The sequence below is a fragment of the Gorilla gorilla genome, chromosome X (assembly GCF_029281585.2).
Source record: "Gorilla gorilla gorilla isolate KB3781 chromosome X, NHGRI_mGorGor1-v2.1_pri, whole genome shotgun sequence".
NCBI classification, from domain to species: domain Eukaryota; kingdom Metazoa; phylum Chordata; class Mammalia; order Primates; family Hominidae; genus Gorilla; species Gorilla gorilla.
This window is the reverse complement of record NC_073247.2, coordinates 141203812-141228000: the sequence shown is the minus strand read 5'-3', so window position 1 is coordinate 141228000 and position 24189 is coordinate 141203812. Positions and strand designations below refer to the sequence as shown.

The following is a 24189-nucleotide window of genomic DNA, read 5'->3' as shown; positions in this document are numbered from 1 at the left end:
AGAGGGAGTGTCAGAGAAGACTTGGCTGTGAAGAGTGACAATCGGAGTATGTCACTCTTACATGTTAGGAAGAGAACCTTGAAAGCAGTATGGGGGTCTATTGAGGATGAGAGACTAGGAACAGGAGACTAGTTGGGAGACTATTGCTGTAGTCCAGTGAGAGAGCCTGTGGACCCATCATTCATCCTTAAGAAAAAGTAAAGGCAATCTTTTAAGTCATTGCAATATGTGTGGAGGATTTTGAAGACCTTAAAAAATGCTGAACTCAACAAATGCATAATTCTATATATAGCATCTCTTGAAGGTGTGTGTGTGTGTGTGTGTGTGCACGTGTGTGTGTGTGTTAGTGGAGTGTTCATGTGCTCTACATTTATGTTGCATATGTTTATTTTGTAGCTTTTAAGTTAGTTTCACACAAGTTGTACAACTCACTTTTTCTTGGTGAAATGTTTTAGGTTCAAGGGTTCTCATTTTCAGCCAGATGACTCGCTTGCTGGATATTTTGGAAGATTATTGCATGTGGCGTGGTTATGAGTATTGTCGACTGGATGGACAAACCCCGCATGAAGAAAGAGAGGTGAGGAAGAGAAAATAAGATTTCAGAAATCAGAGTTCAATTAAGCAATGTATATCAACATTAGGTAGTTTTGAACTTTTGCCTTTTCTTTAGGTGGGTGCATTGAATTTCTCATTAGCATCTCTTTCCCTCTTCAATCTTCAGTGTGGCTTCCATTCCATTGATTCTTTACAAATCATCTTTTTCAAGGTCTTCAAAGACATCACCACTTATCTAAAGGGCACTACACCATCCCATCCTTATTTTCTCTAACCATGCCTATCTCTGACCTTTTAAATTACTAACAGTTTCTCACCGTACTCTCTGACCTCCAATTTCATGTCATTTTCTTTTCCTAATTTGGCAGCTATAGCAGACCTTTGCCATTTGTGGAGTTTAATGGTTGAGATTTTGCCAGTTTATAAGCAACCGTAAAGACTCATGAAGCATAGTAATCCATAAAGGGAATGATCTTGGTTCTTATAGAGCTCTTGTAAAAACTAAATGTGACAAAATAGGTATAGGTATTTATCGTGAATTTAAACCTTGGGACACTAAAAGGTTGGCCTGCAGGAATGAGTCACTTATTGAGTAAGCTTATCTAGTATGCAGTATTTTTCTCAAACATGGAAATTCTTACAGATCTTTAGATTATTCCTCACAAATGTCATGGGTCTAATGCGTTTAATACCCTTTAAAGCACTTTTGCTTGGAAGGCTTTGCTAATTTATCTTCTGTTTTCTGTGATCCTTCAGAGCTCTGTCTTTGGCCTCTGTTTTAAGTCTGTACAGTAAGTCCTCACTTAATGTCGTTGCAAAAAAAAAAATTAGCTGGGTGTGGTGGCGCGCGTCTATAATCCCAGCTACTCAGGAGGCTGAGGCAGCAGAATTGCTTGAACCTGGGAGGCGGAGGTTGCAGTGAGCCAAGATCATGACATTGCACCGCTCCAGCCTGGGCGACATAATGAGACTCTGTCTAAAAAAAAAAAAAGATAGGTTCTTATAGAAACTGCGACGTCAATCAAAACAATGTATGATGAAATCAATTCTATCTTAGACTAATTGATATAAACAAGATTTAAGTTCTGGCCAGGTGTGTTGGCTCATGCCTGTAATACCAACGTTTGGGATTGGGAGGCTGAGGCAGGAGGATTGCTTGAGGCTAGTCAGTAAAGACTAGCCTGAGCAACATAGCGAGACCCGGTCTCTACAAAAATAAAATAAAATAAAATTTAAAAAAGCATTAGCCAGGCATGGTGGCATGCACCTGTAGTCCTTGCTCCTCTGGAGGCCGAGGCTGGAGGATGGCTTGAGCCCAGGAGTTTGAGGCTGCAGTGAGATGTGATTGTGCCACTGCACTTCAAACTGTGTGACAGGACAAGACCCCAGTTCCTGTGGCATATTTCTGGTCACAAAGACATCACCAAGCTTCTAAATAAAGACCAAAACACTTATAATATTAAACATGGAAATAAATGTGAGCCATACATACGTTTAAGAAAGATTAATAAAAACAAGTAAGATAATTATTTACCTGCTTATTCCAGTTCAGGATTACAGTGGTTGGAGCCTCTTCTGGCAGCTCAGGACCCCAGGCAGGAACTAGCCCTGGACAGAATGCCATTCCATCACAGGGCATGCTCGCACACACACCGCTCACACTGGGACCATGTAGACATGCCAATTTGCTTTTTGTGCACAGCTTTGGGCTGTGGGAGGGCACAGAGAAAACTCATACAGACATGGGGAGCACATGCAAAACCCATATGGACAGTGGCCCTGGCCAGGAATTGATTGTTTTTTTGTCATCAGTTTTATAATGAAATGATGTTACTTGAGGACCTGCTGTACTCATGCTTTGGGTAAAGATCATGGTTTTATGGTATAGTGGAAAATGCACTGAACTTGGTTTCAGAAGACCTGAATTTTAGCACCAACTTCACCACTTTGCAGCGTGTGCAAGCCATTTAATTCTCTGAGCCTCAGTAGCTTTAATTCTAAGGGTAGTAACAACAAGGCTTCTTTCTCTGACAATGTTGTGAGGATAAGTGGATATAACAGGTATGAGCACAGTTTTAAACGGCATATTGCAATACGTACTGCATGTCATGAAACTGCACACAGGGCTTTCTCCCTTACACCTTTAGGGCCCCATCTCAGGCTACAAGGACTCTCTCTTAGCCCACATCCCTCTCCTTCTGTAGCTGCAATGGGCACTCCGTTCCTTGTGTGCCTCCTTATTGAAGCCTGGTTCTAGCATAGCATAGTGTTCACAGCAAGCACACAGGCCCTTTTCATATTAAAGGTCTTATTGCTACCTCTATGGGGAAACAGTTGCAATAATATTTATACGTATGAGAATATTTCAAGGCTTACACTATTCTGTGTCCTATAGTTTTTTCACTCTCTCTGAGATGGCAACTTGAAGCGTTACTGAGCTTTTGCTGACTTATTCCTGAGGATTGGTTTCCCTGAATCCATACTAAATAAGGCCCTATGGTACCATTCAGGGTGATCCTTCTTCCTAGGACAAAGAGAATATCATGGCAGAGCAGTACGTGCTTTCTGACCTCAAATAGCCAATTTGCATTTCTGACTGAGCTGTCTACTGTAGGTTACCTATTTATGTCCAAATTGTTCTGGTTTTTAAAAATTCCAAACAATGTTATCCCCTCAGAGACTCTGAATTTCATGTATTGACTTTAAATATAGCAAAGTCAGAGCTGTTCCTTTTTTCTTGGAAATGCCCTGCTTTCCCTTTATGTTGTCCACACCATCATTTCATCTATTTTCCCAGTAAGAAGACCACGTTTGATTCCTTACTTTGATTGTGTGCCAGCTGTGAATAAGTAATTCTTTCTCAACAGCTCTCAGATTTTCCCTTTCTCCATTACTACAGCTAAATTCAGCTAACAAAGCCACTGGTCATCGTCTGACTCAGTTCCTGTAACCTCTGCTTAATTGGCCTCCTCACTTTTATAGGGAAAGGAACTAACATTTGTCAAGCAACTACTATAAGCTAGGCAACTTAAAGTTCCAATTGAATTCTCCCAGCAGCGCGGTAAAGTATTGGTATAATTTTCTCCATTTGAAACTGTGTCTCAGAGAGATTAAATACTTGCCCAGAATCACAGATGTAATCAGTGGTGAAGTTGTGATTCATGCCCAAGTTTTTGCTATTTCCTCTACACCAAGGTGCCTCTCACTACACCACGCTGCTTTCTATACTGCCCCCTTTACCTGCTCTGCTGACTGTGACGGTGGTAGTTACCTTCTCTGCCTGAAACTTTGACCATGCCATCCATTTATTTTAAAAAAGATTGCCCATACTTTGTGATTATGCAAGTAATATATGACTGCTGAAGGAAGTTTTGAAATTAAATACAAGTATTTCTGGCCTATCTTTTTAGGTATATGTAATATGTATAAGTAATTGGTATCAGACTTCATATACTATATGTAAAGTACAGTATCCTGATACTTTTTACTCAATATTATATTGTACTTTTTAATGTCCGTAAAAAATAATTGTAAAAGTAATTTTAGGATAATATTTCACCCTATGGATGTACTATAAATAATTCATCCCCCTATTCTTGATCGTTTAGGTTGTTTCAAAATTTTCACTATTATAAATAATGCTATAGTGAAAGTCCTTATACATAAATCTTTGTGCACATCTCTGATTATTTCCTTAGGATAAATTCCTAGAAGTGGAATTTCTGGGTCAAAGGGTATGAACATTTTTAAGGCTCTTGATGCATATTGCCAAATTGCTTTCCAGAAAGGTTGTACCAATTTATACTCCCAGCAGCAATGTATGAGAGTGCCCGTCTCACCGCCCCCTCGTCAACATTGAGTATTATCATTTTTTTTAAATCTTCAAAAATGTTATTATGTTGTTTTAGTTTGCATTTATTTGATTACTAGCGAGAATGAACATTATTATTGTGTTTTCTAACCATTTGTATTTGTTCTGTGAATTGTCTGTTCTTTTTTTCTGCTCATTTTTCTACTGGACTTTGTTTTTCTAATTAATTTGTATGAGATCTTTATATAGTAAGAATATTCATATTAATTTTAACATTCTTTACTAAATATCCCTGGATTGTCATCCTGATTTTCTTCATTACTTACCTGCTTGTTCCTTGTTACCATACTGACAGAGATCTTCTTACTTTCCCCTTTATCCGTTGCCCTCATTCCCATTTGTAAACCATTTTCTCTGTTGGTTGATCTTCTAAACTAATCATTCATAAGCTAATGGAAATGAAGTTGAGATTTCTGATATTTTACCTCCTAGATATATTTCAGCTCTCACTCAAAACGTTTTCATTATTATTGTTTTTAAATAATGTAAATGAATTATTACTTGCTTAGTTAAATTTGTGTATGTAATTGTTCTAAATTTGTCTCTATTGATGTAAGCTTTTAAAGATTAGGAACTTCATTTATATAATATACTTTCTACAGAAATTCACACAGTACAGTATATGTATAGATGCTTAAATATTTTTGAAGATGGAAGAATATTATAAAGTATATTTATAAGGAATATTATAAAGTGTGTGAAGATTTTCTATATGTATTTTAAATGTTTTTATTTGTTTCTTAAGGACCCTGATGGTCTAATTTTATTTTTCTCTTTTTCTTCTATCCCTTTGTCAATAAAAAATGAAGGAAGCAATAGAGGCCTTTAATGCTCCTAATAGTAGCAAATTCATCTTTATGCTAAGTACCAGGGCTGGAGGTCTCGGAATTAACCTGGCAAGTGCTGATGTGGTTATACTATATGATTCAGACTGGAACCCACAGGTTGATCTACAAGCTATGGTTAGTAATCTTTAATGGTGTCAGAAATTTATCATAGCTCTGAATACTCTTGCTATTTACACACATAAAGGTCATTTATGATAAAAAGGTAACAATTTTTGAGAGATTTTGTAGAAGTTACAGTCGATTATCCTGGAAAACACAGTTGCTATGCTAATTGCAAAAACAAAAGAAATGAAAGCGAACAACAAACACACCCCAGATCCAACTGTAGCATTTATGTGTTGATTTTGGTTTTTATCATGAAATAGAAATGTCAGTTTTTTCCCATTCCTACAGATTGAAGAGGACACATAAATTTGTTTTAATGAAAAGGATTAAAAAACAATCTCTTGTTATTATTCTGCTTAACAACTAAATATATTAAAATCCTTAGTACTGAAATTAAGAGAGATAGGATTTTAACTTTCATAAAAAACAATTTGGGAGAGAAGGCAAAAAGGTAAGAAAGGAATATATTCCAGAAAAACACTTGCTACTTAATAATGATACCATGCAAAAGCTATTCTACACTTAAAAACATTTTTTTTTAGGGAGCAAAGTTTCTCTGACCTTTCATCATGACACTACAGGTAACCCCTTTGATATTTTGGTGTCATTTATTGAACTAGAGCTACAACTTCTTTCAATGTGACTCACATTTTCAGATAAAGAAATATAATTTAGAAGTAAAAAGATGCAAAATAACTTCTTAGGTTTTCAATATATAGCTATGGATAATTGTCTTTTTGGGAGCAATGAAAAGTCATATGCCAATGAGGTATAACTTAGAAGGCTTTCCTTTTATAATAGAGAATTGAAAGGGATTGACCACTGGGACATTCCAAAATCAATATGCTTTGGCGTAGTTATTATTGCATTACGATGGTATTGAACTACCTGTTTGATATGACTAACTAGGAGTAAGCCCCAGTAAGTTACAGTGTTACTGAACTGGAAAATCTAATAGTGATAGCACTTCATTTCCGTAGAAGTCTTAGTGTGCATCCCATCTTTCAGGATTTGTTGGTTCAGGTTTAATGTAAATATGTGCAGGGGATTGCATTCTGTTTGAAAAATGTGCTTTGTTGAAACTTTGTTACTAGGCTCTAGTGTTTTTATATTTAGTACAAGGCCTGTTTTGAACTTACATTTTTTTTCTCTACCACCCTCCTCCCTTTACCTATTTGCTCTAGCAGCTTCTGTGTTTTAAAAATACTCTCCCTAGATGGTTTTATACCACTAGAAGTTCGCCACCTGTCACCTGTACCAACTATAAACCATAGGACCAGTCCTAGGCTACTGAATAGTAAGGATATTAATATCCCATTAATTTTTATAACTCTTTACTGCATATCCCTCAGTAAGCAGAAAGAAGTGCCTGATGATGAAATAAAGCAGACTTTTGCCACCATAGCAACCCTAACTACTTAATAAAATTCCTTGCTAGTTTGGAAGATGTTTATATTTAGTGGCTTAAAGTTACTTAGTAACTCAATCCAGAAACTTTCAGCTCCCTCTTTTATGCATCTTACAGGTGCTTTGCCCTTTGTCCTGGAAGTTTCCCATTAATGGTACAATATAATATTTGCAGATTTCTTTGTTCCCAGTGGTCTTTAGATATTCTCAATATTCATCATGCTCTTTTCCAAAGTGTCAGATCTAGAGAAAAAGAACTAATTTTATTTTTAGAATTTTATAGCATATGATGGCTCTGCTCTAAATTTTATCCAGAATATCCAATATCTTATATTAGAACTCTTTCTACTAGGATCGAGCACATCGTATTGGTCAGAAGAAACCAGTACGTGTATTCCGTCTCATCACTGACAACACTGTTGAAGAGAGGATTGTAGAAAGAGCTGAGATAAAACTGAGACTCGATTCAATTGTTATACAACAAGGTATTTATACATAGAAACTTAATTAGGTGTTTTTTGTAAAACACATGTAGTTTTCTTCAAAGGAGATTACTTTTAATAAAAGTTGACCAAAATTTGAAAACTTAGAGGAAAAACTGAAACATCACTGTGTATCCCATGAGTCTGTACAATTGTTATGTATCACCTAAAAATAAAAGGAAAACATTTAAAAATGCTAATTGAGGCTGGGTGAGGTAGGTCATGCCTGTAATCCCAGCACTTTGGGAGGCCGAGGCGGGTGGATCACCTGAGATCAGGAGTTTGAGACCAGCCTGGCCAACATGGTGAAACCCTGTCTCTACTAAAAATACAAAAAATTAGCCGGGTGTGGTGGCGTGCGCCAGTAGTCCTAGCTACTCAGGAGGCTGAGGCAGGGGAATTGCTTGAACCTGGGAGGTGGAGGTTGCAGTGAGCCGAGATCGCGCCACTGCACTCCGCCTTGAGCGACAGAGCAAGACACTGTCTCAAAAACGAACAAACAAACAAACAAAAAATGCTAATTGAAATCTTCTGAATTGAAACCCTGGCATTTGATATATGGAGTAGTTGAACATCACTAGCTTATTCTTGAATGTCAGTAGCATGCTTTTTGAAGTACCTGAGATTATTTAGCAGATAAAATGGCTACTTTTAATTTTTTGAAAACATATTAGAGGGTACCTTTTCATATAGAGAAGTTTGATCTGAAAACAGAGTTTGAACATGAAAAAAAGTTTCTGTCCTTCTGGGTTTTAACTGAGTTTTACAGAAGGGAATTTATATAGAAATAGAAAGTATGCTAGAAGAAAAACTTGTAGGGTTGTTCATTAAACAAATAACCTTAATGCTCACTAATTTTTTGTTCTTTAAAGCTTTATGTATGGTTAAATGTGATAATGTCTGATTAGAATGATTATGCCTTCTTTGGAATATGATTGATCGAATATGTACAATTTCAATTTTTATCATTAGGAAGACTCATTGACCAACAGTCTAACAAGCTGGCAAAAGAGGAAATGTTACAAATGATACGGCATGGAGCCACCCATGTTTTTGCTTCTAAAGAGAGTGAGTTGACAGATGAAGACATTACAACTATTCTGGAAAGAGGGGAAAAGAAGGTTAGTTAAAATAGCATTTTATTTTCATGCTGGATTGTTTTAATATCAACATACTTCAGCATACTTATATTTTCATTGTACATGTTTATCTGCATTATCTACATGTTTCAGGTAGCTCATATTCTCTCCAACAACTTGTAGATCTATTTCCAGGGGTAGATTAAGGCTTTAAAACTTTTTTTTGGTGAGAAAGACTAAGAACCAGAGTTTAAAATTGAGTGACCTTATATCTAATGCTTTATTGAAAATACTATATCTAAAAGCCAAGTAAATTTTGTGTTTAATCACATGTATAAGGAATGCTTTTTTTTTTTTTTTTTTTAAGAGACAGGGTTTTGCTCTGTCACCCAGGCTGGAGTGCAGTGGTGCGATCATAACTCACTGTAGTCTCCACCTCCTGGGCTGAAGTGATCCTCCCACCTCAGCCTCCTGAGTAGCTGGGACCACAGGCATGTACCAACATGCACATCTAATTAATTTTCTTTTTTAGAGACAGGGCCTTGCTGTGATGCCCAGGCTGATCTTGAACCTCTGGCCCCAAGTGAGCCTCCCACCTCTGCCTCCCAAAGCACTGAGATTATAGGCATGAGCCACCATGCCTGACCAGGACTGTATTTTTATAATCTTTTTTTTTTTTTGCACTGGACTAGAAATCATCTACTGATACATTGGTTAATTGAAAATCTTTTATAAAACATTTCATGAAATGCTAAATCACTATTTGTTAAAGCATAATAAGTTGTTTCAGAATATTGTAATTTTGTGTTTAGTTCACCTTCCCCTCTCCACAAATTATGGATAATTTTAAACATAAGTAAAAGTAGACAGAGTAGTATAATGAGCCCCGAAGTACTTATCACGTGTTTCTAACAACCATCAACCAGTCCTGTTCTGTCTATATCCCCAGTTATCTTTTCCCCTCCTTGGATTATTTTGAAGCAAATCTCAGACATACTTCAGCTGTAAATAGTTCACTGTGTATTTCTAAAATAGAAGGACTCTTTAAACATAATCATTATAACATTGTCTCACCTGAAAAACCCCAGTTACTTCTTTAATAACACCAAATATCCAGTTAGTATTCAAATTTACAATTGTTTCATAAATATTTATACTTAAAAAGTTTTCTTTTCATTTTTAAATCAGAATGCAAATCAAAATACAAATTGCCATGGTTGAGATTTCATCTCTATCTTTTAAAATCTATAGGCCCCCTCTCCTGCCATGTATTGTATTCCTTGTAATTTATTTGGTGAAAAGACTAGGTTGTTTGCCTTTTGAGTTAATTACAGTGTGGATTTTGCTGATTTCATCTCCATGGTGTATTTTACTATGTTTGTTGCATATCTTGTAAACTGGTTGAATTTGCTTTTCAGAAGAATTTTGTAGTTCAGGTAATAACCTGCATTTTAAATAATCTTGTGTTAATATGTTTCATACCGGTATGCAAAATGTGTATTTTTAGTCCATCTTTGCCTTTCTCTTAGCTTTAGCTGTTTGTCCCATTTAAATTATGCAAGAGCAATTATAATGTGGCTACAACTTCACTGATAAAAGATTTTAAAGAAAGCCTAAGTGAGAGTACTTGGGAAGCACCATTTAAATATTTGAAATACTTGGGCAAGTAAAATTTGCACTTCAGGTTTGATGTTAGCATTGCATTCATACCTTGTAAATTAGCAGACTGGATATTTCATGTCAAAACCTGACTATTGAAAAGGTAGAGAATCCACAGACTTTTACAAGTAATTCAGTGATAATTTTCTCATTTCAATGTTTTCACCTTTAGACTGCAGAGATGAATGAACGCCTGCAAAAAATGGGAGAGTCTTCTCTAAGAAATTTTAGAATGGACATTGAACAAAGTTTATACAAATTTGAAGGAGAAGATTATAGAGAAAAACAGAAGGTAACTTTTTACTCTCAACCATTAGACCCTCAAATGAGCTTTTCTCCCCATAACAATTATAAAATAACACTGGCACTTACCTATTATAATACCCTGCTCTAGAGTGAAATTTGATATAGGTCTAAATATCTCATGCAAGGTATATCTTTCATATATTTTATTGGTTTATCGTCGTCATCATCATCATCATCATCATCATCATTTTTGCTGTTGCTGCTGCTGCTGCTACTACTACTACTACTGCTTAGTACTACTTTTGTTATTGAGAAGCAGTGTAGGATTGAGGTTGAATTCCTGAATTCTGGAGCTGAAATCTCAACTCTTGTCACTAATTAAGTGACTCTGGGTATTCTCAATTTTCTAACTTATCAAATGGAGGTTATAATAGTTACATCATAGAGGGATTCTGATGATGAAATGAGTTAATACTCATAAAGTTATTAGAATAATGCCTGACACTTAATGTTAACTGTATGAATAATAATATTAGTAACATTTAGTTACTTAAATGCAGAAGGACTTTGTTACATGTGGTCTGTTGAAGAAATGGGGGTTTTATTTATCTTGTTTTTTAAACTGAAATTAAGGCTGAGATTTTAAAACTTTTTATTTTTAAATTACTTTAGACTTACAAAATAGTTGTAAAAATAGTACAGAGCTAACCTATAGCCTTCACTCAGCTTCCCCTAATATTAACAATTTACATGTTAGTATAATGATCACAACCAGGAAATTAACACCAGTTTTTCTCCTAATGTCCTTTCCTGTGCCAGGAAAAGGACATTGGTTAATTATCTAATTAACTGGTGTTAGATTCCAGGGGATCTAATCTAGTATCCCACAGTGCATTTTTAAAAAAATAGACTTTATTTTTTTTCCTTCTATTTTTAGTTGACACATACTAATTGTACATATTTATGGGATACAGAGTGATATTTTGTTACATATATACAATGTGTAATGATCAAATCAGGGTAACTGGTATATCTACTGTCTTAGCACATTTGTGTTGCTGTAAAGGGATACCTGAGGCTTGGTAGTTTATAAAGAAAAGAGGTTTATTTGGCTCATGGTTCTACAGGCTGTAAGAGAAGCATGGCATCAACATCTGCTTCTGGTGAGGGGCTCAGCCTGCTTTCACTTATGGCAGAAGGCAAAGGAGAGCTGGTGTGTGCAGAGACCACATGGCAGAGACAGAGAGAGAGAGACAGTACCGGAGAGAGGAGGGAAATGCTAGGCTCTTTGTCAGGAACTAATAGAGTGAGAGAACTCACTCATTACCTCGAGGACTACACCAAGCCCTTCATGAGAGATCTGCCCCTATGACCCAAACACTTCCTATTGGGCCCCACCTCCAACACTGGGGATCAAATTTCCATGTGAGATTTGGAGGACAAACATATCCAAACTATAGCATTCTGCCCCTGGCCTCCCAAATCTCATGCCCTTCAAGTCACATTGCAGATTATAATCATTCCATCCCAATGGTCCTCAAAAGTGTTAGTTTGTTCCAGCATCAGCTAAAGAGTCCAAAGTCTCATCTCAGTCTCAATGCAAGTTCCTTACAGCTGTGAGCCTATAAAACCAAAAACAAGATATTTATTTCTAAGATACAATGGTTATATAGGCATTGGGTAAACATTTCCATTCTGAAAGGGATAAATCAGCCTAATGAGAGGGGTACCAAGCCCCATGCAAGTCCAAAACCCAGCATTAAAGCTCCAAAATGATCTCCCTTGACTCTGTTTCCCCCATCCTGGGCACACTAGTGTGAGAAATGGGGTCCCGAGCCCTTGGGCAGCCCTGCTTCCAGGGCTTTGCTGGGTATAGCCCACGTGGCTGTTCTCATGAATTAGAGTATGGTGCCTGCAGCTTTTCCAGATAGGAGTTGCTTGATGCTGGTGGCTCTGTAATTCTAGGGTCCCTGCAACACCCCCAATTCCACTAGGCAGTGCCCTTGTTGGGGACTTTGTGTAGGAGTTCCAACCTCACATTTCCACTCAGCATTGCCTTAGTAGAGTTGCTCCACAGGGCAGCGCCCCTGTGGCAGGCTTCTGCCTGGTAATCCAGGCTTTCCAATACATCGTCTGCCATTTTTCCCTCTGTAATTGATAAATACCTTGTGGGGAGATCTTTCTCAAACTTTTACTCACTGATTTTAGCATGTACTGGTGGAGCTTGCCTGCAGTAGTTATTATTGTGGTGTTTGCCTAATGGTAATTTTGTATTTTCTTCATTCCACCTATATGTATTTATTAATTGATATTTTTCTGTGTGGAAGATCTACCCCTTCTCCCCAATTTATTTGTGTCTTCAGTTATTTATTTATATCAGTATGGACTCATGGATGTTTTGAGTTATAATCCAGTTCTATCTTTATATATTTTGTTGCTCAAATTGCTCTGTAAAGCTGTTATATTTTTGAACTGACAGAAATTTTCTTAAAATAAAAAAGCTCATTCTTAGGTACTTATTTTACTGAAAAATGAGAGGTGAGACATTTTGGTTTTGCATTGTAGCTAGTATGCTGATAATGCTTTGTTTCTGTTGCTGCTTCTGATAGCTTTTAGTTTCTTGATTTGTATTTGTTAGGTTGTCCTATCTCTAATCTTCACTTAGACAGCTTATATTTTATCCTGCTGAGATGGAGGTGATGGCCTATCTGCACAGGGTGGAAATTGCATTTCTAATATGCTTTTGAGTTCTCATTATGTGATATAAGTTTTATTAATTTTACAATTATTCCTGCGGACTTATGGGTAATAGGAGTGTTTTATGAAGTGGAAAAATTTTAAACAATGAAGTCTAAATACCAGTGGAGCTTCTTATCCACATTTTTAGAGAAAAATTAGTAAAATACTTGGCTAACTCTAACTGGTTTCCTTGTGCTTCTAATTTTAGCAAAGTAATGATGCGTAAAGAGAATTTTAATAACCATGATGACTTGTATTTTTATAATTAAATGTCTGACAGTAACAGTGGTGTCCAGAATCACATTTTTTCTGAATATTCTGAGCTGAGATTATATTTTATTTCTGCCTCTTTGTGTTTTCTAGATAGGTTCTTAAAATAGGTTTAAATTATCTTTTGAGGAGAAGTGAAAACTTGAAAGAATATCATTTTTAAATCATGGAAATTATACATTGAGGTAGATTTTCATATATGGTTTGTTGAATCAGTTGCATTACTTTTACAACCATACCTGGTAAATTAAATCATGATGGCTGTGATCCTGAATAAATTAACCCAGATAAGTTAGCATTAATGTACTCTTATGTAAAGTAAACTAATTCGGTATGATTTATTCTTTTTTTTGAAAGTTGAGGAATTGGCCTTTAATGTTTGTTTCAAATTTGAATGCCTAGACCATCAAACAAGTATAGGTTAAATAGCTAAATACATCACTTGTAGAATGTTGGTTTAAATTATTATTAATTTATTTTTACTCCAATTGAGAAAGATAAAATATTGGTTATTTATAAAATATCTCTTTCATTACTGTCGCTTCACATTAATCCATCTGAAAGAAAAGCGAAATTTGTTTCATTGCTGTGGGAATTTCTCATTTTACTTAATAATCTCATTATAATATCGGTATCTCATAGGCTCTTAGAGTTAGAAGGTCATTTATGCTAAGTTTCTTGTAATTAAGAAATCTCATCTTTAGCATCCAAGACAGATATGCAGCCTCTGAACACTGTAGTGTTGGGAATCTTATCCCTCTCAGGGTAGTTTGTTTCACTGTTTTATATTCTCTGGTTCTCAGAAAACTTTTTATTTGAGTTACAAGTTCCTTGATGAAAGAGATTATTTTATTCATGTGTATATCCCTGACACTGACTTGCACATAATACAGTAGGTAATTAATGAATAGTTAAATTATATTGAGTAGCCATCTACTTTCTCTAACTTTCCACATTGATTTTAATCTTATGGATCAACGAAGGACTGTGTTCTTTTCTATTTGATAGACTTTCATATGCGAATGTCACCATTGTGTCTGTCTTTAGCCATTACTTCTCTAGAAACTGTGAGAATTTGTAGATCTCTAACCATACTGGTCATCTTGGTTTATTATCCACTCTTAAAATACGATGCCAAGGTTGGAATTCAGCCCTTAGATTAGATCAAGTAGAGTGAGACAACTAATGGTGGATTAATGCCCCCTTTTATGTAAAGATACTAGGCTAAGGACAGAAATAAAGACAAATATGAATTAGGAAGCCATTTCTCAGACTCCAGAACATTGTAGTGTCAGTTTTGTCTGTTGACTGTTAAATTATATTTTCTAGCTGATAATAGGGTAAAATTGGTAATGCTGCCGAATCATGGTTGATGCTACTTTGGATGTTTAATAATATCTTGCATTTAACTCTTGGCAGTTTACTGAATGCTTTCACATATATGATCATATGTAATCCTCAAGGTAAGTATTATTATTCTCATTTTGCAGGTGGAAAAAAATAATTTCCCCAAAGTTATATAACTAGTGAAGTAGCAGAATCCTGGTCTTTCTGTTTCCACCAACTTTTCCAACTCTGCCATACCTGTGTTTCCAGAAGGTCTCATTTGAATATTTCTCTTGATTTGAAGGGATATATGCTTATCATGTTGACATTTATTATTTACCCCTTTCATCTGTTTCTTTTTTTTTTCTTCTTTTTAAAATTTTTTTTTTATTATACTTTAAGTTTTAGGGTACATGTGCACATTGTGCAGGTTAGTTACATATGTATACATGTGCCATGCTGGTGCGCTGCACCCACTAACTCATCATCTAGTATTAGGTATATCTCCCGATGCTATCCGTCCCCCCTCCCCCCAACCCACCACAGTCCCCAGAGTGTGATATTCCCCTTCCCGTGTCCATGTGATCTCATTGTTCAATTCCCACCTATGAGTGAGAATATGCGGTGTTTGGTTTTTTGTTCTTGCAATAGTTTACTGAGAATGATGATTTCCAATTTCGTCCATGTCCCTACAAAGGACATGAACTCATCATTTTTTATGGCTGCATAGTATTCCATGGTGTATATGTGCCACATTTTCTTAATCCAGTCTATCATCGTTGGACATTTGGGTTGGTTCCAAGTCTTTGCTATTGTGAATAGTGCCGCAATAAACATACGTGTGCATGTGTCTTTATAGCAGCATGATTTATAGTCCTTTGGGTATATACCCAGTAATGGGATGGCTGGGTCAAATGGTATTTCTAGTTCTAGATCCCTGAGGAATCGCCACACTGACTTCCACAATGGTTGAACTAGTTTACAGTCCCACCAACAGTGTAAAAGTGTTCCTATTTCTCCACATCCTCTCCGGCGCCTGTTGTTTCCTGACTTTTTAATGATTGCCATTCTAACTGGTGTGAGATGGTATCTCATTGTGGTTTTGATTTGCATTTCTCTGATGGCCAGTGATGATGAGCATTTTTTCATGTGTTTTTTGGCTGCATAAATGTCTTCTAATTCATACACGTATTACAGTTACCACAGTCAATGTTACTCTTCCGTCTATATTAGCTACCTTTTATTTATTTAATTTGACCAAAAAAAACCAGATTGTACAGATTCTTCTCAATCACCAAGGAAGAACTAACTTTAAAAGCTACTTTCAAATAAAAATAAAGAAAACTGTCTTTGCATCTAAACTTGGTGTACCACTATGTTTTGGAACTTTGGAGGTAAATTGTGATTTATAAGGCAAGTTTTGATTCTTCCTGATGGCTTTTGCTTTCTTATGTTTCTGCAGCCTCGATGTACTTGATTTTGATAAAACTGTTTGGAGTCATTAAACCCCTTGTTGTTGTTTGTTGTGTATAGCTTGGCATGGTGGAATGGATTGAACCTCCTAAACGAGAACGCAAAGCAAACTACGCAGTGGATGCCTACTTTAGAGAGGCTTTGCGTGTCAGCGAGCCAAAGATTCCAAAGGTAAAACTGTACAAGGCCAGTTTTTATGTCCTAAAGTAGATTTCTGTTGCAACATGATCTATGGGTCAGATTTACTTGTATCATTGCCAAATCATAGTCTCTATAACAGTACAAAAAAGTATCTGATTTGGCCCAGCCATATAAATGGATTTTATTGTATTTATTGTTCCATATATAACAGAAATAGTAAAAGATAAGTAAGTTTACTTCATGTACTGAAAAGAAGTATATATAATACATTTTCCTCCCTCATAGGCTCCACGGCCTCCAAAACAGCCAAATGTTCAGGATTTTCAATTTTTCCCACCACGTTTATTTGAGCTCCTGGAAAAGGAAATTCTTTATTATCGGAAGACAATAGGCTATAAGGTATTTTTTCCATTTTTTAAGATTAATGTAATATAATCTTTAAAAATAATTTAATCTGTTAATCTAGACTAGAAGGTGTTGCATTTTAACTTGAGAGAATGTGACAGCAAATCACAACAGTGATGTTTTTAAAACCAAAGAGGAAGTTTAACTAGATGTAAAACATCTAACCACTGAATCACCAGTACAGTCATCACTAAATGAGATTAATGAAGAATTATGCAATATTTTGAAATAGTAATAACATTTTTATAATGCTAGTGTTTGAATAGTTAAAGAATATGTAGAGAGAACAATAGGTATGCGGTTAAAAGCGAATGTTAATATATGATAGGAAATTTTTGATCATTTCCTTAATAGGTCCAAGAAATAGTATTTCTGTCTTTATTGCTTATACGTTGCTGAAAGCCTTGCTGGTGGTTAGTAGATTGTAGTCACTTAGGTGTTAAAGATAATGATAAACATGATAGTGAATTATACAATTTTAAAATGATCTTTTGGTATTTGGAATTCTTATTTATATAGGTAGATAGAATCCTAGTTTTCATGAGTGAAATTTAATATTTGTCACACTAAATCTGTCATATTGGGAGAGTAAGCATACCAGGTAATTTCTGTATGTTGAAATTGACTTCCTAGTGAATGGAGAGAGATGACCAAAGGTATAATAATCACTAATATTAAAAAATTATAAAATACTGGCCGGGTGCAGTGGCTCATGCCTGTAATCCCAGCACTTTGGGAGGCCAAGGCAGAAGGATCACTTGAGGTCAGGAGTATGAGACCAGCCTTGCCAACATGGCAAAACCCCGTCTCTACTGAAAAATGCAAAAATTAGCTGGGTGCGGTGGCAAGCGCCTATAATCCCAGCTACTCGGGAGGCTGAGGCAGGAGAATCGCTTGATCCTGGGAGGTGAAGGTTGCAGTGAGCTGAGATCGCGCCACTGCACTCCAGCCTGGGCGACAGAGGGAGACTCCGTCTCAAAAATAAAATAAAATAAAATAAAATAAAATAAAATAAAATAAAATAAAATAAAATAAAATAAAATAAAATAAAATAAAATAAAAGTAAAGTAAAGTAAAGTAAAATAAAATAAAATAAAATAAAATACTATTTTAATTTTATGAAGTGTTCTGTTTTATGAATTAACAGCTGTGTTTTAAATTTTATTTTGTAAACCTTTGTCACAACTGGAACTGTGACCCATTATTTTAATTAGTAGCTGGAATGTGCCTAGAAAAGCTCCATGTATGTAAGATACTTATATCTTAACTCATTATATTTTGGAACTAGAGTAGATCTCTAGGGTGAACATTCATATAAGACATAAAACTAGTTTCAAAGAAAGTGAAAACAGTGATACACCAGAAGAAACAGGTAAGTTATAGGTTCAAATATAAAATAAAAATAGGAAAATTAATGATAATTATTAACAATAATTATTAATTGTTTAATAATGAGTAGTTATCTTGTGAGGTAAACAAATACATATCATCTCATTAAGGTTTATAATAATTTTAGGTTTAGAATATTATTTTCTGTTACTTTCATTAACTGTTGTTAGTGAGACTTGAAAGGAGAATTAATTGAAATGTTAGTCCTCAGTAATAAATCAAATATTTGCATAGAACATTTTATAATTTACAAAGTGCTTTAACACATACTGAGGTCGTTGATTCCTAACAACCTCATGAAGTAGGTGTTATTATCATCTCCATTTAATAGGTGAGGAAACTGAAGTTCAGAGAGGTTAAATGACCTTGTTCAAGATCATGGAACTAACAGGGTTGCCATGGGTCCTGGTCTCACAACCAGTTTCTCGGTATTCAGATGTTCTATTCGTTCCGCTCAGACATTCTGGGCTCTTTCTGCGTGTGATGTAACCCTGCTTCTTTCTGCAGTCCTAAATAAGGACTGTGTTTACAATGGTGTGGCATGACATTTGGGAGTTGGGCCAAGTGGTAGTCAAGTAGCAACAATTAAAAAAATCATCTCTGATATAACTTTATGCTCCTTCTTTGGAGATACTGAAATTTTGTTCCCCATGATAATTTACAGTGACCACCACATTCTGGCCACCGGTCTGGTTTGAATATAAACAGTGTCTTTCATTACAGGCAGTTTGTGGTTAGGGGTGAAGTCTTACAGTGACTCTTTGGGTGGTGGCCAGCTGGAAGGAGATGGAGAAGAGAGGAAACCTCAGAAGATGCAGGAATGAAGGGACAGCTGTGAAGGGTGGTAGAAAGGAAGGGGAGGAGGAGAGGTATAAGAGTAGAGGAAAGGGATGAATAGGGAGAGGGGAGATGGCATGGAATTCGTGCTATTGCACCTTATTGTTTGCTCTTCCTCACTTCCCTGAAAGAAGCAAGAGGAGAGGGAAAAAGAGTAAAAGGAGGACCTTTTTTTAAAGTGTAATACCTATTTATTGAGCAATCCTTTGTGCCAGGTACTGGGCCAAGCACTTGGGATAAAGCAGTGAATAAGACAAAGTCTTTCATCTCATGGAGCTTACATTCTAATAGAGGAGATAGGCATTAGATACTACAATGTAATGGTGGTGGCATTTGTGTGGTTCTGTGCTTACAAGGGGTGCTAATGAGGGAGTATAACATGGGTATCTCATGTGGACTGGGAGATCAGGGAAGTGTTCCCTAAGGAAGTGTCATTTAAGCTGAGTTTCCAGAGATGTGAATGAGCTAAGTGAAGTGTGGGAGAGAAAAGCTGAGGCAGGTGGCACCTCATATGCAAAGGTCTTGAGGTGGGAAGGAGGATGACTCCTTTTGGGAGCTGTAAGAAAGCCAGTGTTGTTAGGGACTGGTGAGACACAGGGTGACTTGAGATGAGGCTGGTGAGTGGGTAGAGTCAAATCATATGGAGGGCTTTGTAGGTCATATTAATGAGGTTGAACTTTAGCTTTAGAGTAAAGGAAACCCACTGAGATGTTTTTAAGGCAGGGAGGTGGGTGGGTAGGTGGTAAAGTAATACTAATAGCAGATACTTAGTCCTTACATGTGTTACTTATTGTTCCAAGTTATTTGTAAATGTTAGCTCATTATCCTCCTAACAACCTTTGAACTACATCCTTATTTTACAGATGAGGAAACTGAAGCATAGAGAGGTTGAGTCATTTGCCCTGAATAATTTGCTCAGGGTCATACAACTTATAAATGGTAAATTATGATCAGATTTACAATTTTTTTTTTGAGACAGAGTCTCACTTTGTCACCAGGCTGGAGTGCAGTGGCGTGATCTTGGCTCACTGCAACCTCTGCCTCCCGGGTTCAAGGGATTGATTCTCCTGCCTCAGCCTCCCAAGTAGCTGGGACTACAGGTGCATGCCACCACGCCCAGCTAATTTTTGTATTTTTAGTAGAGATGGGGTTTCACCATGTTGGCCAGGATGGTCTGGATTTCTTGATCTCTTGACCTACCTGCCTCGGCCTCCCAAAGTGCTGGGATTACAGGTGTGAGCCGCCACGCCCGGCCCAGATTTACATTTTTAAAAGATCACTTTGGCTGCAATGCAGAGAATGGCAGGTTTATCTAGGGAAACCAGCCAGGAGGCTGTTGAAGTATCAAAATGAGAGAAGATGGTGGCCACTTGGACTGCGGTGGTGGTGGTGGAAGGAGAACCAATCCCCTACTACTCTACTTCTAGCCTTGGACTCTCTTCAGCCGTATCCTAGATTGCTTCTGTATTGTCTTAAGACTTGCGTTGATCCTCCTTATGCATGCTTAGCTGAGGATTTACGTGACAAATAAGAATACATTCTGGATATTTGTTCTTTCTGGACCTTGTCTCTTCCATTCTTTACTAGGAACTATGGACCTGAGCTAAGGTGGGTTCTTTAACTGGGTGGTTTTTTATTTGAGTTCAGAGAATAGACAGATCAGCAGGCATGTTAATCATCTTAAAAAGCTCCCTTTTAAGGATGATGTGATATGTAACCATTAGACATATCTTCTCAAGGCATAGCTAGCATTGCTTTATTTCCCCCTTGTACCTTCAGAAAACTCATCAGGGCCACAAAGTAAATAGAGCACTAGTTTATCCTCAAATGAACAAAACAAAATTGCTTTAGTGGAGTTACCTGGTATTCTGTGTACACAGATTCTCAGAAAGGGACTCTTTCCCCCTTTTCTGCCTAAAGGATTGTTAGCCAAGGGGAGATAGGTGATGCCCATAGCTGGGGGCACTGTGGTTCATGGTTACGTTTTATCTATGTTGAGTCTCCAAAGGCTTATTCTGTTGTGATTTGGAGTGGGGCTAGTGAAGGGCCCACAAGTTTTGAAGCAGTTGGTAGAGAGTGGTTTCCTTGTACTTCCTGGTTATTTGCATTTTTATTTTCTGTTTTTCTCCCCCTTTCCCACCCTCATATTCAGCACAAGGTCACAGCAATATTGCTGATAATAAGATCTGGAGTTAAAGAGTTTTGTTTTATTTGAAGGTGAGAGAAGTATTTGTTTCGCCCTAACCATGTGGTGGACAGCAGTACATAATGTGCCCATTCTTGCTGCTATCTAGGCTTTGACCTTAGGCATATTCATAAAGCTTCATTGCTCTTTCGACTTAAAGGAGTTGTTATTTAATGCATGCAATCACTTTGTCACTAAAACCTTTATATTGGAAGAGGATGACTTAATTGAAATTTCAATTACAGCATAAAAAATCCAGAATATCTGGACGTTCCATTGAGTCTAACACCTGGAATGCAAGAGTTTTGCCACATTCGAAGCTAAAGAAAGCTATAGAACATTCTAACGTTTATCCCCAATAAAAAATTCTTTAGGGACAAATATAAACATTTGACAAATGGAGGAAGTTCCATAATCTTTGTGAGTTTTGGTAATGTGTCATTGTGGGCCACCTACTTTTTCAGTGGTAGAACTAAAATAATGGTGAGCTGATTTCAGGTTACTGCTTTTATTTTGTGTGGTGTCACATTTAATTCAGTACTCCATATTTCCTATGCAATGCTTGCTAAACTCCTCCTAAGAAACAAGGCCAAAAAAAGTTTTTCAGTACTTCATGGAATACATTTCTTAATCACAAATTCCTTAGCATCTGAGTAGAAATCCAAATAATAATTGAGATTTTTACTTTAGAAAGATAACTTTTTATATATTGTGTTGCTGGAGATCATAATGAGACATAGAGTATGAGGACTTTAAATACCTCCTGGGTATCTGTTCAGTACTATTGGTCTGTAATTTGTCTGCTTAATTCTTTTTTTTTCTTTTGAGACCGAGTCTCACTCTCTTGCTGAGGCTGGAGTGCAGTGGCACTGTGTCAGCTCACTGCAACCTCCATCTCCTGGGTTCAAGCAATTCTCCTTCCTTAGCCTCCCGAGTAGCTGGGATTACAGGTACCCATTACCACGCCCGGCTAGTTTTTATATTTTTAGGAGAAATGGGGTTTCATCATGTTGGCCAGGCTGGTCTTGAACTCCTGACCTCAGGTGATCCACCCGCCTTGACCTCCCAAAGTGCTGGGATTACAAGTGTGAGCCACCATGCCTGGCCTATCTGCTTAATTCATAATGTAGTACTTTGAAATCATTCCAGGAAGCTTAATGCTGATACGAACCTCATGAGGTAAAAAAAAAAAAAAAAGTATGTCTTATTAAAATGATGAATATTAAGGTTTTTTTTATAGGAGGTGTATTAGTCTGTTTTCACACTGCTGATGAGGACATACCCGGGACTGGGTAATTTATAAAGAAAAGAGATTTAATTGACTCACAGTTCCACATGACTCGGGGGCCTCACAATCATGGTGGAAGGCAAGGAGGAGCAAGTCAGGTCCTCCATGTTAGAAGGGAAGAGAGAACTTGTGCAGGGGAATTCCTCTTTATAACACCATCAGATCTCATGAGAATTATTCACTATCACGAGAACAGCATGGGAAAGACCTGCCCCCATGATTCAATTACCTCTCACTGGGTCCTTCCCATGACACATGGGAATTGTGGGAGCTATAATTTAAGATGAAATTTGGGTGGGGACACAGCCAAACCATATCAGGAGGGAGATACAGGAATTTAGAAACTTTGAGCCTTTTCTAATTCTAAACATTTTAGCAGCTATTTGAGTAATTTCTAGAATTAAAATAGCAAACATAGCTTTCATGAAGTCATTCTTGTTTTGCTATGTTAATTAATATGACCACTGGATATAGAATAAATTGCAGTGGATTCTAAAATCTAATGGTTTTATAAAATATTCTGATTTTGCTTTTATTAGAAGTTGAAAGGGGAAGTTTTTAGTATGGGGATGTCTGCATGGGAATAAACAGTTTTATTTTATTTTATGTGGGTATATTTATTTTCTGTCATGAATTAGATGTTTATAAAATATTTTCATTTTGTTAAAAATATGGTTTGTTGGACATGGAAATTTTGAAAATGTTTAAGAGAAGGATATCTTAAGATCAAAAAGGTTTCTTTCAATTAAAATTAAAATTTGAAACCAAAGTAATTTCACATACCAGCAATTTAAAGGGTCTATTAACTTTTAAAACTGTATCTGTACTTTTTAAAAAAACATTATGAAGGATTTTTAAAAATACAAAAATGTTGAAATAATTGTACAGTGAACACCCATATATACCCCACATATGTTTGACAATTTACATCTTATCGTATTTGCTTTTTCACCGATTTTTCCATTTCTCTGGCCCTCTATCATATGGATATTTATCTTATTATTATGCATCTCAAAGTTGCAGACATAAGTACATTTTACCCAGAAACACTTCAACATGCATGTCATTATCCAGAGTCATATTTTGTTTATGATTTTTAAAGTAACATTTACATAGAGTGAAATATATAAACCTTAAGTGTACCATTCAATGTTTTTTCACAAATGCATACACTTATGTAACTCGAACTCCTCCTATAAAGATATAGAGCATTTCTGTCACCCCAGAAAGTGCCTCTTCCCAGTGATCATATGCACTCCTCAGAGGCAACCACCGTTCTGATCTTTCCCTCCATAGATTAGGTTTTTAAATTTTTGTTCTAGAATTTCACATAAATGGAATCATACAATATGTATAAGGCTTGTTTCACTTAGCATAATGTTTTAGAGATTCAGCCATGTTGTCCCATGTATCTGTGTGGCTCCTTCCTTTTGATTGTGGAACACCTATTCCATTGTATGGGTAGGCCACAGTTTGCTTATTCATTCTCTTGATGGTCATCTGGGCTGTTTTCTGGCTTTTGGCTATGATGAGTAAAGCTGCTGTGAACAATCTTGTCAAAGTCTTTGTATAGATACATTTTCCTTTCTTTGGTAAATACTTAGGAATGGAATTGCTGGTATGCCTGTAATTTTAACATTGGGTTTAGCTACTGAAGAGAAGTTGTTTTTAATCATGCTATGACTGGGCTACATTTCATTTTAAATGTACACTTTTTCCATTTCCATTTGCCACCATCCTAGTCCAGACGATCATGCGTCATTTCTAGATTATGATAGTTGAGCAGGTTCTCTTACCTGTTAGTCGCTGCCCCACTTCAGTCCATTCAGCAAAAGGCTTCCGGGTGAAAACACTACATTTTGACACTTTACTCCCTTGTTCAAA

General features: G+C 36.5%; 1 protein-coding gene across 6 annotated transcripts in view; it reads left to right on the top strand.

Moving 5' to 3' along the window:
- The window catches only part of SMARCA1 (SNF2 related chromatin remodeling ATPase 1), a 77197-nt gene that overhangs the window by 26596 nt on the left and 26412 nt on the right, over positions 1-24189 (top strand). For 3 of the 6 annotated variants that reach the window (XM_031006006.3, XM_031006010.3, XM_031006008.3), the window contains exons 12-19: positions 456-577; positions 4254-4289; positions 5236-5388; positions 7139-7271; positions 8241-8389; positions 10179-10298; positions 16121-16231; positions 16487-16600. In XM_031006006.3, the coding sequence (XP_030861866.1) occupies positions 456-577; positions 4254-4289; positions 5236-5388; positions 7139-7271; positions 8241-8389; positions 10179-10298; positions 16121-16231; positions 16487-16600 (938 nt within the window). The remainder of the gene's footprint in view (positions 1-455; positions 578-4253; positions 4290-5235; positions 5389-7138; positions 7272-8240; positions 8390-10178; positions 10299-16120; positions 16232-16486; positions 16601-24189) is intronic. The other 3 variants (XM_031006007.3, XM_055376308.2, XM_031006011.3) reach the window with 1 other exon arrangement.